The 14697-nt window shown below is 36.8% G+C and overlaps 1 protein-coding gene across 2 annotated transcripts in view; it reads left to right on the plus strand.

The window, feature by feature from the left end:
- The first annotated feature begins 263 nt into the window (after nt 1-263).
- The window catches only part of SUCLA2 (succinate-CoA ligase ADP-forming subunit beta), a 44150-nt gene continuing 29716 nt past the window's right edge, over nt 264-14697 (plus strand). The window contains exons 1-2 of one of the 2 annotated variants that reach the window (XM_030310683.1): nt 264-378; nt 5429-5609. In XM_030310683.1, coding sequence (XP_030166543.1) covers nt 289-378; nt 5429-5609 — 271 coding nt within the window. In that variant the 5' untranslated portion in view covers nt 264-288. Of the gene's footprint in view, nt 499-5428; nt 5610-14697 lie in introns of both variants that reach the window. The other variant, XM_032595396.1, reaches the window with a different exon arrangement.

Consider the following 14697-nt stretch of genomic DNA (forward strand, 5'->3'; position numbering starts at 1 on the left):
CTTACCACTTTACTAGGAAGTGTTCAGGTTGCCTTCTGGCCACAGGTTGGCTATTAAGGCTGCGGTGCTGACTTCTAAGGGTCAAAGTTTGCTCCGTGCCCGCCAAACCCAACTTTGCTTGAGCTGGTAATCCCTGCTAAGAAAGTCCGCATCTGCAGAGTTAACCGAGGTCCCGCCCGCGAAGGGTGGGGCGAGGGGTGGAGTGCGCGTCGCAAGCAGCTGGGTCGCCGGCGGCCTTGCGCCTCTGCGCCTGCGCACGGCGCCGAGGGGACGGGGTCGGGCTCAGAAATGGCGGCCTCCATGTTCTACAGCCGGCTATTGGCCACAGCCGCCCTTAGAAGCTGCGGGTCCCGGCCGGCGCTGCGGGCCGCTGCCCAGGTATTGCGGCCCAGCCGGCTCTCGCTTGGAGGGCCGGCAGGAGAAAGGGCGAGGTGGGAGACCTGGTTCCTGTGGGCGAGGTGTGAGGGGATCTGAGGCCCGGCTCGGGGTCACTTCGCAGTAGGTGACATTGCGTGACGTGGGGTGCCCAGCCGGGCCCGCGGGCGGCGTGCCCTGGAGTGCTGCCTGCCGTGACAGAGAGCGGGCCCATGTTTGCGCTGCTCTGCTCCCGGGCCATCTGGCTGCGGCTGCTCACCCAGTTGCCGAGGGGCCGCAGGGAGGCGGGTGGAGGGCGCTTCCAAGTGGAGGTGGAGGTGCCTGGGCAGTTTCTGCTCCTTTTTCTGTGCCCCGCAAGGTGGGCCGAGGCTTCTGCGGCCCTTCTAGGGGGAGGGGGAAATGCCCTTCACATGAACTTTCGTGTCCCTTGGGAGCTGTCATAGGTGGGAATGACTTCACAGGACCAGCTTGCTGACTGGCCTTTTTTGGGACGAGGCAAGAAGTTTCCCACCTCTCCCAAGGAGTTGTGTACTGTTGGTGTTAACCGTGGGAATAAGATGATGTTTGTTAGCTTACCAACTGGGGAAGACAGTTATCTTTTGGATCACTTCATTTCTGTAGAAAGTATAGCATAATAAGCACGGGTTTTTGTTTCGTTGGTGTTTTGTTTTGGAGTGTTTACCGTTTCCAGGTACTGTGCTAAATAAGCATTTTACGTCTCGTTAGGCTTTAAGGAACGCTCTAAGGGCGTCATTAATATACTCATCATTGATGAAACTGTGGCTAAGAGAACAAGTAATTGGGGCCAGGTCGGGAAGCAGGTAAGGTCAAAGCTAAGGCCTAATTCCAGACTGGCTGGCTCCAAAGCTTGTGTGCTTGAATCTGCTCTTCACTTTTTTCTTCGCTTTTTTCGGAAAAACTTGGCCTGTGTTTTCCAAAGTTGATACATACTTGTGAAAGGGCATGATTGGTTTCATAAGTCAATTTCAGTGTTTTAGATTATGTTCAGAAATTAAGTCCTTAGACATGACAAAAATAAATTGATTTAGACTTTTATTCTTTTTGGAAGCTGTTCATACTTAAAACTTGGAGATGGTAAATGCTATGAGTATGCTTCTTAATAAGAGAAGTGATTTTTTTTGGCCTTGAACTTCCTTCTTATGAGTCTTAAAAAGTGCTGTCTAGTTTTCAGAAAATGAGGATTTGGTGAACAAATATGTTTTCATCATAATTTTTATCCTTTTGGAAATTGTTTTAAAAGCTTTTGTCTCTCCATATGGAGATGCCTAGCATGTTGTCTTAATATCTCTTTTCTTCCACTCTCACATTAAATAATACAGGTTTAGAATTTGGAAGGCCCTTAGTCTAACCCCTTGCTTTTGTAGATGAGAACACAGAGGTGCAGCGTCCTAGAAAACTTGTTCACCGTCACACACTGAGTTTAGCTAATGCTCTTAAACATTTTAATTCTCTGACCCCTTCTAGTTTCTGTATCTTCCTTATCAGGATATTTCTTTTTTTTTTTTTTTAATTTTTTTTTTTTCAACGTTTATTTATTTTTGGGACAGAGAGAGACAGAGCATGAACGGGGGAGGGTCAGAGAGAGAGGGAGACACAGAATCGGAAACAGGCTCCAGGCTCTGAGCCATCAGCCCAGAGCCTGACGCAGGGCTCGAACTCACGGACCGCGAGATCGTGACCTGGCTGAAGTCGGACGCTTAACCGACTGCGCCACCCAGGCGCCCCAGGATATTTCTGATAAAATAGTTCAGGTTATAAGCAGATGAACTAATTTAAGATATTTTCTTAGTTGTCGTGAATCACATTCCCCAGTAACTACATTTACCCACTTTTGAATACATATTATTTAAACTAGGTAAATCATTGAATGGGTGGTGGGTTAGGAATTTAGCCAGGAATTGGTGGCCTTTTGGCAGTAGGAATCTTCTGAGTGATGATGTCAGGAAAGACAAAGACTTAAATGTGGGAATCGTTGTGATTATGCCGGGATTTGTATTGCCAGTGAGATTAAAAACTGATATTTCAAGTCATAACTTCTAGTGGTGCAAGGAAAGGATTATCAATACCGTAGATATTAAAAAACCTTTAAGGTAGTATAAAAGCAATCAGCATTACTTTATGAATACTACTGATTCTTTGTGAATATAGGTACTTGAAAGAAACTGTAAAAATATACTCAGAGCTTTGTGTCACTCACTGGTTTACCTTGGACTTCTTTGGGAAAAATTTCAAACTGATAGAAATGTGCCAGCAATAGTACAGTGAGCACGTAATTGCCTTCACCTAAATGTAACATTTTGCCACATTTTCTTCATCTTTATAAAATTGTATTCATGTGTGTGTGTGTGTGTGTGTGTGTGTGTGTGTGTGTGTGTATAAAATTCCATTCCATTTATTTTTGCTCAACCATTTGAGAGTAAGTAGCAGGTAGCATGGCACTTTATCCCTAGATGTTTTAGCATATGCCTTTTAAAAATGAGGACATTCTCCTAAATAACCACAATATAGTTATTATATACTTAGGAAACCTATAGTTTTCATACTTAGGAAATTTAGATTCAGATTTCCCCAGTTGTTCCCAAAGTGTTCCTTATAGCTGTTAGGTTTTTTTTTTTTTAAACTGAGATCACGCCTCTGTAGCATTTTTTCTAGTCTGTTCAGTTAATTAGGTGCTGCCTAATGAGTCTGTTAATGCTGTTATATGTGCTATAGTTGTTCATTTATATGTTCATATATACTACATGAATTCTGCAGCTGACGCCAAGTTGGCTTTATTCTTTTAGCATCCCTAGCACAGTGCTGGTATATAGGCATTCAAAAAATGTTTGTATAACTAATTTACCAAGCTGTGCTAAAAACTCCCTTTCCCCCTTATTTTTATTATTATTTTGAGGTATAATTTATATAAAGTGTACAATTTGGGTAGCTAGATTAATTTTTATGTATGTATACATCTGTGTAGCCACCATTCTGATCATGGTATGTCATATTTGCAGCCCTCCAAAACACCCATGTCCTCTCTCCCTATTAATACTCCCTAACAGAAGGTGACCACTAATTCTATCACCAATTTTTACTGGTTTTGAACTATATAAAAAATACAAGTATGTGTTCTTGTGTGTGGTTTCTTTTCCTCAAAGTTGTGTTTTTGAGATTACTGCCCTGTATTGTGAGCAATAGGTTTTTTTTTTTAAAAAATTGCACTGTAGTATCCTAGTATATGAATATAACACTTTATTATCTTATTGATGGGCATTTGGGTCGTTTTCATTTTTTATTTATTATGAATAAGCCTGCTGTGAGCTTTCTTTTTTTTTTTTTTTAAGTTTTTAAAATATTATTTTGAGAGAGTGTGCATGAGCACCACAGCGCCAGTGTGGGTAGGGGAGGGACAGAGAGAGAGAAAAAGAAAATCCCAAGCAGGCTCTTGTGCAAAAGCCCCAGGCACGGCTGTATCTCATGAATCAGATCATGACCTGAGGCGAAATCAAGAGTCGGACGCTTAACCAACTGAGCCACCCAGGTGTCCCTGAATATATATTTGCCTTTTGGTAGACTGAACACTAATTTCTGTTGCCTTTATACCCAGGAATGGGATTTCAGAAAGTAGATGTGTGCTGAGCAGTTTGGGATGTTGCTGGGTTTTAATATTGAAGTGACACTAAATCAGGGAGTTGAGCTACCCTGGTGAAATGTTATCCAGGATTTTGGCTTACCAGATGAATCAGAAATAAGTGGTTACTAGATGTGATTGGCTTTTTAGACTAGTGGTTCTCAAACTGTAGGGTGCTTAACTATCAGGGGAATGACTTGTTACGAATGCAGCTTTCCTGAGGCCCATTCCAGAGGTTCTGACTTTTCGGATGTGAGTGGGGCCCCAGAATCGGCAGTTTTAGACACATCCCAGGTACATTTGCATTTTGATGCAAATAGTTCATGAATCCCCTTTAAGAAGTAGACTGTTTATATACAATTCCTTTAACTTCAATTCTTATGATATTGTGTGTTTCATATGAACCATATTTCAGTATTCTGCCTTCTGTGAATAGAGAATGGAAATGTATGGGTGATAATTAAATGTGTAATTTCAATTCACTCTTTCAGAGCTTTCATAGCACTTAATTTGTTCTACATATTGCCATATAAGGTTGGTAGGATTGAGGAATTTGAATGATATTTGCAGGCTGTGAAATTAAGAGTTTCATGGAGGAAGTCAACTGGAGAGTGACATCTGGATCAACCCCTGTGGTAGAGTGAAGGCAGGAGGGTTGAGTAGAGGGAGAAGTAGAACTGTCATGTGGTTGCAGTAGGAGCCTTTGCCTTTCCTGTGGGAGATCTGGAACTAAGATGGTCCTTCAGAATTATCCCAAATTGGGGTGAGGTGCTAGGACTTTATATCCTTACCTTAACCTCCATTGACCAGTCACGGATGTAGGCTGCAATGTGAAGGTGTGACTTTGGGCAAGGAAGTGCTAATGAAAGAACTCAGCTGAGAGCTATCAGCAGCCAACACTCCCAGCAGTTGGGGCTCTGAAAGGAGAATCTGAGCAGCACACTACAGTGACCACTACAGGTGAAACCAGGGTTTTGAGTCTCGAGTGTATGAAAGAGTAATGGTACTAGATCATTCAACTACTGCCTATCTAGTGCCAAGCAATTTGTTAGGTGCTTAAAGAATGGTGGAGACAAGAAAGGGAAGGATGCGGTTGGTTTTAGATCTGCTGAATTTGGCACTGAGGTAGAAATCTGTAGGTCATTAGAGATATGGTGGTAAAGCTCAAATAAAAGATAAGGACTAGACATGATGAGGAAATAGTTAAAACTAAAGGGTAATGTTTGATATTTAGCAGGTAGGTTAGCTCTTAGGTTATAATTTAGGTAGCCTGAATATTATACTTTGATGATTTAATGTAACAGTTTTATTATAGTTATGAAGAACCAAATATTCTATATAAAAACGTATTTTGAGAAGGTGTTTTTAATAATAACTTCCAAATATCTATCATGTATAATATGTCTCCAATATCTCTAGGTTCTGGGAAGTTCTGGATTGTTTAATAACCATGGACTCCAAATACAGCAGCAGCAAAAAAGGAATCTCTCACTACATGAATACATGAGTATGGAATTGTTGCAAGAAGCTGGTGTCTCCATTCCCAAAGGACATGTGGCAAAGTCACCAGATGAAGCTTATGCAGTTGCCAAAAAATTAGGTACTAACTTAAGAAAAACTTTTGCCACTTTGACATGGGCACTCTGATAAGATGTGAACTTTTGGTTTATAGCAACTTACAGTTTTTATTTTATTTTATTTTTTTAAAATAAATTTTATTTACTTAAAAGAGAAGATGGAACTTTATGATTGTTGGCATTCTAAAATTATTGAGATTATTATGAGCTCCCATAGTGCTAGTAACTTAAGAATCAATTACATTGGCATTAGGAATCTAAAGTCCTGTTTTTAGTTGGAATATAATTATGAGGAAGGAAGTTCTGCTTAATATTCTGAAGCTGAAAAGATTGGTGCTTGTGATGATTCTTCAAGGAAATGGTGAAGGAAATCTTAGCTGTTTATATGGTTTGATGGGAAAAGTATGGAACCAAAGGGAGGGAAAAAGAAGCTGAGCGCTAGACTGTAAGCTCCATGAGAGCAGGGTTTCTTTGTCTTCTTTTGTCCACTGATATATTCCAGACTCTTAGGAGAGTACCTGGCACGTGGGTAATCAATAACTGTTGTTATATTTTAAATGAACTAAATATTTGTGCATGTTTATTAATAGATTCTTTTATTGATAAGAGAAACCTTAATAGCTTTTGTTAATGTAAATTCTGTTAATTTATATTAATCTCTTAATTGAAAAATAAATTTTGACTTTAGAAGAAATCCTTCACTTTACATTTTTAATGATTTAATATGGGGCCATAATAGTCATGTACTAGCTGTACACTGCATTTTATTTTTAGTGGTATTTAAGATCCCAGCAATTTTATGGAGATTAGCACAATCTCTCCTGTATGTATGCTTGATTAATATAGCTTTAAATGTGCTTTGATGAAGACTTTGTTTTATTAGTTTTTTAAGAAGGCTATGGAGCATTTAAAAATGTTTAAAAATTTTAAAGTTTACTCATTTTGTACTTGTTTCTAGAATGGGTTTTTCTTTTAAAAGTGGGGGCATGGACAAGTTCAGAAATATATCCTATATTAAAGCTATGTTTTTGACAAGTTGACCTGGAAACATGATTTTTTATAGTTTAATTTTTTGTTAATCAGAAAAAAATACTTTTTATTCAGATTATAAGCGAACTTCTTTTTATTTATTGAAAGCCTTGTGTAAAATGGTATTAATTTTGGTGAAATTTTTGTTAATTAATGGTGACCTGTACTTTGAACTTGTGCATGATAAAAAATGTGCCTCAATTTTACCCTCAAAACAATGTATATTAGAGGCTCTTAAAGGTCAAGTTTAAAGAAAACTTGTGATTGTACTTTGTTATTTCTGTAATATTTCTTGGAAAGACTTCTTTCTAATAACTACTCCCTTGAGAATTGATCTTATCTATATGACCTAAACTTTAATTTCTAAAGAAGACCCAGCTAAGTAGGAGGGAAGACTTTGAAATGCAGTTGAGAAAGTATAAGGTTTTCTTATTCTGCTGTTCCCTTCTCAAGGATGACACTTAGACCGGTTTGACTTCGTTCTTTTAATTTTGTTAGTCTGATCTCTTGAGAGATGATTTTTTGTTTACCAATTCATTCATTTGTAATAATGCTGAACCATAAAATGTTTTTCATGCCAGTGTTGGTAAGGCCTGTTTTATATATAATGAGGTCAGTAAAAGCTATATTTTTCTATTTCCAAATTATTATAACTGGTTTTTCTGTCTTCTCCATATATTTTCTCATTTAGTCAAAGTTCGTTGTTTTGTCAGAAAAAAAAAATCTATGTAGAAAGTTTTTCATAAAACAAGTAGGATTTATTTGGATGCCAGTTTCTTGATTTCTTTATTCCTTGTAAAAATCTTTAATGGCGCTTAAATGATTAAAAGAAGAAAAAATAGTTAATATGTGTAGGATATACTATGAGTATTGATATACTATGAGACCTGGCAAGGTCTCTGGGACCAGGACTTCTATGAAATAAGGAGCAGGTAGGCAGCTCTGATTATGAGCCCATTGGAACAGAAGGTGTCTTGTTCGTCTAGAAAGTATGTTTTTGTCAAATAACACTGCAGATGATGATTACAGTGTGGAAGTGGGATTAGTGACTAATGAGGACTTTTAAATTTAGAGGATCAGAAATGCTACTTTTTAAAGATATGTTTGGTAACTACTATGAAGATGTTGAGGGCAGTTTTGTCTTTTGTTGGGAGTCATTAATATCAAAAGGTATTGATTATGGGATCTAATTGCCTTAGAAATACACCTGGTTCTGTCTATCTAGCTAGCAATTCCTAATGCTGATTTTGGCTACTTTGTTTTTTGCATTACTGAAAAATTCACAGAGTATTAATTCCATTTATTAAAAAGCTCTTAAATCACCAACCAATATAGAGAAATACAAATGCGTTACAGGTGGGCTAAACTTGCTTCCCCTCAGTTCTGTGGGTGGCATGGGGACTGGGGCCACTGAGCCTTAAAGCTGGTGACTCCTCCTGAAATAGCCCTGGCCTCTTTCCCCAGTGTTCCCTTCAAGTTCTATAATTTTCTTTGTACATCATGATATGAGAAAAGCTGGAAACACCTGTTCTGGAGGCAAGTTTTGCCTGTTGTGAATAATTGAAGTTGGGGATGGAAGTGTGGTTGGAAGGAAATCTAATTCTAGTTTGTTTGTAGACTGGTTTTCTCATATCCTTTTTTAATGATAGGCCTTTGGTAGACAGCTCATTAATTTCATGGTTCTGTATTGCCAAGAATAATATCTTTTAGGCTTGGGAAGTTTCTCCCTTTTGTTCTAATTTTCAGAGGAACTATAAAAGCTGTGCTTCATAGGGGTGCCTGGGTGGCTCAGTCGGTTGAGTGCCCGACTTCAGCTCAGGTCGTGATCTCACCGTTAGTGGGTTCAAGCCCCACGTCAGGCTCTGAGCTATTATCTGAAGACTGCTTCAGATTCTGTCTCCCTCTCTCTCTGCAGCTCCCCGTTCACACTGTGTCTGTCTCTTGAAAATAAATAAATGTTTAAAAAAAAAAGCTGTGCTTCATAGAATTTTAAGAGCAGAAACCCTAGTACATAGCTCAAATACAAATACATCTTAGTTCCCCTATTACTGTAAATAGAATTGCATCTGTATTGGCTTTCTATGTTTGAGATTACAATGTAATTATTTTGCTGCTTGAAAATTGTTCAACCTAGTGAAATTTATGTTGTCTGACTAGTCTTTTTGTTGCATATTTTGTTGACCATTTTTAGAGTATACTTTAATTAATTTCATTGATAATAGTACTTATATCTGCTACATATTTTTTTAATTGCTTAAACATAAATTTATTCTTACATTTAATGAGGTTAGAAGTTTGAAATGGGTCTTAGGTCCCATTTGTTTTCTTTTTTTCTTTAATTTTCACCCCTTTCATCCATTTTTTTCTCTCCCCCACCCACTGCCTCTGGCAGCTACCAATCTGTTCTATGTATCTATGAGCTTAGGTTTTTGTTTTGTTTTGTTTTTGTTTTTTTTTCTAATTTAATATATAAGAGTGTTCATATGGAATGTCTTTCTTTGACTTATTTCACTTAGCCCTTCAGGTCTATTCATGTTGTTGGAAATGGGAAAATTTCATTCTTTTTTATGGCTGAGTACACACACACACACGTACATGCATATACCATAATTTCTTTACCCATTTATCCATCAATGGATACTTCGATTGTTTCCATATCTTGGTTATTGTAAATAGTGCTGCAATCAACATGGGGTACATGTATTTTTTCAAGTTAGTGTTTTCTTCAGGTAAATACCCAGAAGTGGAATTGCTGGATCATATAGTAGTTCTTTTTTTTTTTTTTTTCGAGATTATTTCATTTTTTTAAAATGTTTATTTATTTATTTTTGAGAGAGAGAGAGGAACAAGCAGAGGAATGAGGGGAAGGAGACACAGAATCTGAAACAGGCTCCGGGCTCTGAGCTGTCAGTACAGAGCTGGACGTCGGGCTCGAATTCATGAGCTGAGAGATCACAACCTGAGCCAAAGTCAGGCGTTTAACTGACTGAGCCACCCAGGCGACCCTGGTAGTTCTATTTTTACTTTTTTTTGAGGAATGCCTTTACTATTTTCCCTAGTGGCTGCACCAATTTATATTTCCAACAGTGCATGAGCATTCCCTTTTCTTCCATCCTCACCAACACTTGTTATTCCTTGTTTTTTTTAATAGCCATTCTAACAGGTGTGAGATGATAGCTCATTGTGGTTTTGATTTGCATTTCCCTGATGAATAGTGATTTTGAGCGTCTTTTTGTGTGTTTATTGGCCATCTGTATGTCTTTGAAAAAATGTGTGTTCACATTTTCTGCTTGTTTAACCAGATTCTTTTTCACAGTTGAGTTTTATGAGTTCTTTATGTTTTGGGTATTAACTCCTTATCAGATATATGGTTTGCAAATATTTTCTCCCATTCAGTAGGTTGCCTTTTTATTTTGTTAAAGGTTTCCTTTGCTGTGCAGAAGTGTTTCAATTTGATATAGTCCTGCTTATTTATTTTTGCTTTTGTTGCTTTTACTTTTGGTGTCACATTAAAAAAATCATCACCAAGACCTTTGTCAAAGATCTTGTCGCCTATGTTTTCTAATAGGAGTTTTATGGTTTTTTAAGTCTTATGTTCACATCTTTAAAGCACTTCAAGTTAATTTTTGTGTATGGTATAAAATAGTGGTTAACTTTCATGCTTGTGCACATGGCTGTCCAGGTTTTCCAACAGCATTTATTGAAGAGACTGTCCTTTCCCCATTGTATATTCTTGGTTTCTTTTTGATAAATTAACCATATATACATGGATTATTTCTGGCCTCCCAGTTTTGTTCTATTGTTTTATGTGTCTACTTGTATGTCAGTACTATACTATTTTGATTACTTTAGCTTTGTAATATAGTTTGAAATATGGGAGTGTGATGCCTTCAGCTTTTTTCTTCCTTTGCAAGTTTGCTTTGGCTACTTGGCATTGTTTTTGTGTTTTCATACAAAGTTTAGAATTGTTTTTTCTATTTCTGTGAAAAATGCCATTAGAATTTTGATTGGGATTGCATTGAATCTTTAGATTGCTATGGACATTTTAACTGTATTATAACAGTCCAGAATATCTTTCCATTTGTTTGTGTCTTCTTCAGTTTCTTTAATCAGTGCCTTATAGTTCAGTGTACAGGTCTTTTACCTCGTTGGTTAAATTTATTCGTAGGTAATTTTGTTCTTTTTGAGGCAGTTGTAAATGGGATTTCTAAAAAATTTCTCGGATAGTTATGAATGTATATAAATGTAATCAATTTTTGTATTGATTTTATATCCTGCAGCATTAGTGAATTCATTTATTCTAATAATTTTTTTTAAGTTTATTTTTTTATTTTTGAGAGGGAGAAAGCACAAGTTGGGGAGGGATGGGGGGGAGGGAGGGAGGGAGACAGAATCTGAAGCAGTCTCTAGGCTCTGAGCTGTCAGCACAGAGCAGGCCACAGAGCTTGAACTCATGCTTAACTGACTGAGCCACCCAGGTGTCCCTAGTTCTAAGAGTTTTTTGATGGAGTCTTTAGGGTTTTCTGTATATAACACTATGTTAGATGCAAACAGTGAGAGTTTTACTTCTTCCTTTTTAATTTGGATGCTTTTTATTTCTTTTTCTTGCCTAATTGCTGTGGGTAGAACTATATTGAATTAAAGTGGCAAGAGTGGACATCCTTGTCTTGCTGATCTTAGGGCCAAAGCTTTCAAATTTTCACTGTTGAATAAGATCTTAACTGTGGGCTTATCATATATGGCCTTTATTATGTTGAAATATGTTCCTTCTCTACCTGCTTTGTGGAGTTTTTTACATAATTGGATGCTGAATTTTGCCATATGCTTTTTCTGCATTTTTTGAGATGATCATATGATTTTTTTACCCTTCATTTTGTTAATATCACATTCACTGATTTGTGGATATTTAAGTAGCCTTTGATTCCTGGAATAAATCCTATTTGATGTTGGTATATGATTTTTTTTTTTTTTTATGGTATTGATTCTTTTAATGTGTTGTTGCATGCAGTTTCCTAATATTTTGTTGAGGATGTTTGCATGTGTGTTGATCAGGGTTATTACCCTGTAATTTTCTTTCCCTTTGGCATCCTTGTCTGTGTTGTTGCATGCAGTTTCCTAATATTTTGTTGAGGATGTTTGCATGTGTGTTGATCAGGGTTATTACCCTGTAATTTTCTTTCCCTTTGGCATCCTTGTCTGGTTTGGGTATCAGGGTAATTCTGTGCCTGTAAAGTGAACTGCAAATGTTCTCTTCTATTTTTTTTTTTTCAAAGAGTTTGAGAAGGATTGCTATTCTTTTTTTAATGTTGGTAGAATTCACCAATAAAGCCATCTGGTCCTAGACTTTAATTTATTGGAAGGTTTTTGATTACTGATTCAATATCCTTACCAGTAATCTGTTCAGATTTTCTGTTTGTTCATGATCTAGTCTTGGTAGGTCGTATGTTTTTAGGAATTCATTTCTTCTTGGTTGTCCAGTTCGTTGTCATTAATTGCTCATAATAGTCTCTTATGTTTTGCATTTCTGAGTTATCAGTTGTAATATCTTTTTGTCTGATTTTATTTGAGTCCACTCTTTTTTCTTTTTTTGGTGAGCCTAGCTGAAAGTTTGTCATTTTCAAGAAGCAGCTCTTATTTTCATTGATCTTTTCCATTGTTTTTCTTTTATTTCTGTTCTAACCTCGTTATTTCCTTCCTTCTACTAACTTTGGGCTTTGTTCTTTCTTAGTTCCTTGAGGTGCATAGTTAATTTGTTTGAGACTTTTCTTGTTTCTTAAAATAGGCATTTATTACTGTGAATTCAAACTGCTCTTTCTGCATCCCATAAATTTTGGCGTATTTCCATTTTGTTTGTCTCAATATATTTTTTAATTTCTTTTTTGATTTTTTTCTTTGACCCATTGGTAGCATGTTGTTTAATCTCCACGTATTTGTGAATTTTTCAGTTTTCTTTCTTTAATTGGTTTCTAGTTTCATACCACTGTGTTTGGAAAAGATGCTTGATATGATTTCAGTCCTCTTAAATTATTAAGACTTGTTTTGTGATTTATCATATCATCTGTCCTGGAGTATGTACCATATGCACTTGAGAAAAATATATATTGTTGATTTTGGATGGGATGTCATTCAATATATATATTCATATATATTTAAATATGTATGTATATATATATGTTATATATATATTTAGACCATGATTGAATTTGTTATTTAAGGCCTATGTTTGCTTTTTGATTTTCTGTCTGGATGATCTATCCATTGATGTAAGTGAGTGTTAAAGTCCCCTACTACTATTCTATTACTGTCTCTTTCCCCCTTTGGTCTGTTAAGATTTGCTTTATATATTTAGGTGCTTCTATGTTGGGTGCATAAATGTTTACAAATGATATATCATCTTGTTGGATTGACGCCTCTATCATTATTTAACACTCTTGTCTCTTATTATAGTCTTTGTTACGAAGTTGATTTTGTCTGAAATAAGTATAGCTACTCTGGCTTTCTTTTGGTTTCTGTTTGTGTGGAATATCTTTTTTCATCTTTTCACTTTCACTCTGTTTGCTTCCATCTAAAAGTGAGTCTCTTGCAGCATGCATGAGTCTTGTTTTTTACTTTATTCAGTCACTCCATGTCTTAGTCCTAGTGTTTAGGATTCTAGTATAATTAAGATGGAATTTCTGTCTAGTTGAATAAACATGTACAAAGGTTGCCAATTGATGAATGCCAGCCTGGAGGGAAACTTCTAATGGCAGACAATAGCGCTTTGCCTTCTTTTTTCTTCTTCCTAGTGTTTTATTGGATGACTATATAGAAGAATGCTTAAAATGTTTGTGAATAACTGAAGCTAGCAGGGATAGTGAATATATTTTAAATAAATCTTGGAATCCATAAAAGCTCTTGTCTGACTAGATAGAGCAAAGGGCCAAATCTAATAAAATAAAGACTGTAAGCTCTCTAAGGGCAGGGTAGGTCCCTTTTGATCATTGTTGTGTCTACAACTCCAGCACAGTAACTGGTATATAGATGTAATTTTTAAATGAATTAATGGAATTGAATAAAATCTTGTTTCAATCAATTGTCCTCAGATGTCTCTTGTAATCCTTCTCCTTCTCTTGATAATTGATGAAACTGTATTCATTAACTTTTTTTGGCTTTTCTTTTGTTGTGAAAGGCTTTTATAGAAGGAACTTTTAAAGAATCATCTCTGCCCTTAAGGACTTTATATTCTTATAAATTTTATAAGACAGAGGGCTCTTCCCCCAAGGAAGAAAGGAAGTTGGCACTTGGGGGAAGAGTCTTCTGTCTTATAAAATATTTTTGAAAAAGTAGAGCTTTACTACTCAAATAGGTCAATATTTTAAATCCTCAGTTTAATGTGTGAATATTTGAATTTAGCCCAGCAAAGCATCAGTTTAACTCTTGACCATTTTTACATGATATTTACACTGTTGGGATTACATTTATCCTCTTTGGATATAAATGAATATTTCTAAAGTACCAGAAAACCAGGACTTGGCAGGTAACCAGAAAAAGGTAAAATGACTAGTGGCTGCTTCTTTTAGTTTGGGCATGAACTCTGTAATTTGCCTTTGTCCCTGAGGCTACCTGTTGTCTTCCCGTAGGAAAATTATTGTTAGTTTTAAGGAAATTTCTTAAGTTTTCTCTAGTTTTTTATCTAATATTAAATTGTTTTCACTTGGGGATGGTGGGGACTGTGGCAGATAGAAAAGGGTCTATCTTGGGGGCTATGGCAGATAGAAAAGGGTCTATCTGTGTAAACAAGGCACTTCTAATCAGCTTTAGTTGCAGGGCCCAGTATTTCCAGTTCTCAGTTTTTTATTTTTTTATTTTTTAATGTTTATTCATTTTATGAGAGACAGAGCACAAGCAGGGGAGGGGCAGAGAGAGAGAAGGAGACATAGAATCTGAAGCAGGCTCTAGACTCTGAGCTGTCAGCACAGAGCCTGATATGGGGCTTGAACTCAAAAATTGTGAGATCATGACCTGAGCCAAAGTCAGTCACTTAACTGACTGAGCCACCAAGGCACCCCCAGTTTTGAGTTTTTTAAAGAGCAGTGGAAAATG

The sequence above is a fragment of the Lynx canadensis genome, chromosome A1 (genome assembly GCF_007474595.2).
Source record: "Lynx canadensis isolate LIC74 chromosome A1, mLynCan4.pri.v2, whole genome shotgun sequence".
NCBI lineage: Eukaryota > Metazoa > Chordata > Mammalia > Carnivora > Felidae > Lynx > Lynx canadensis.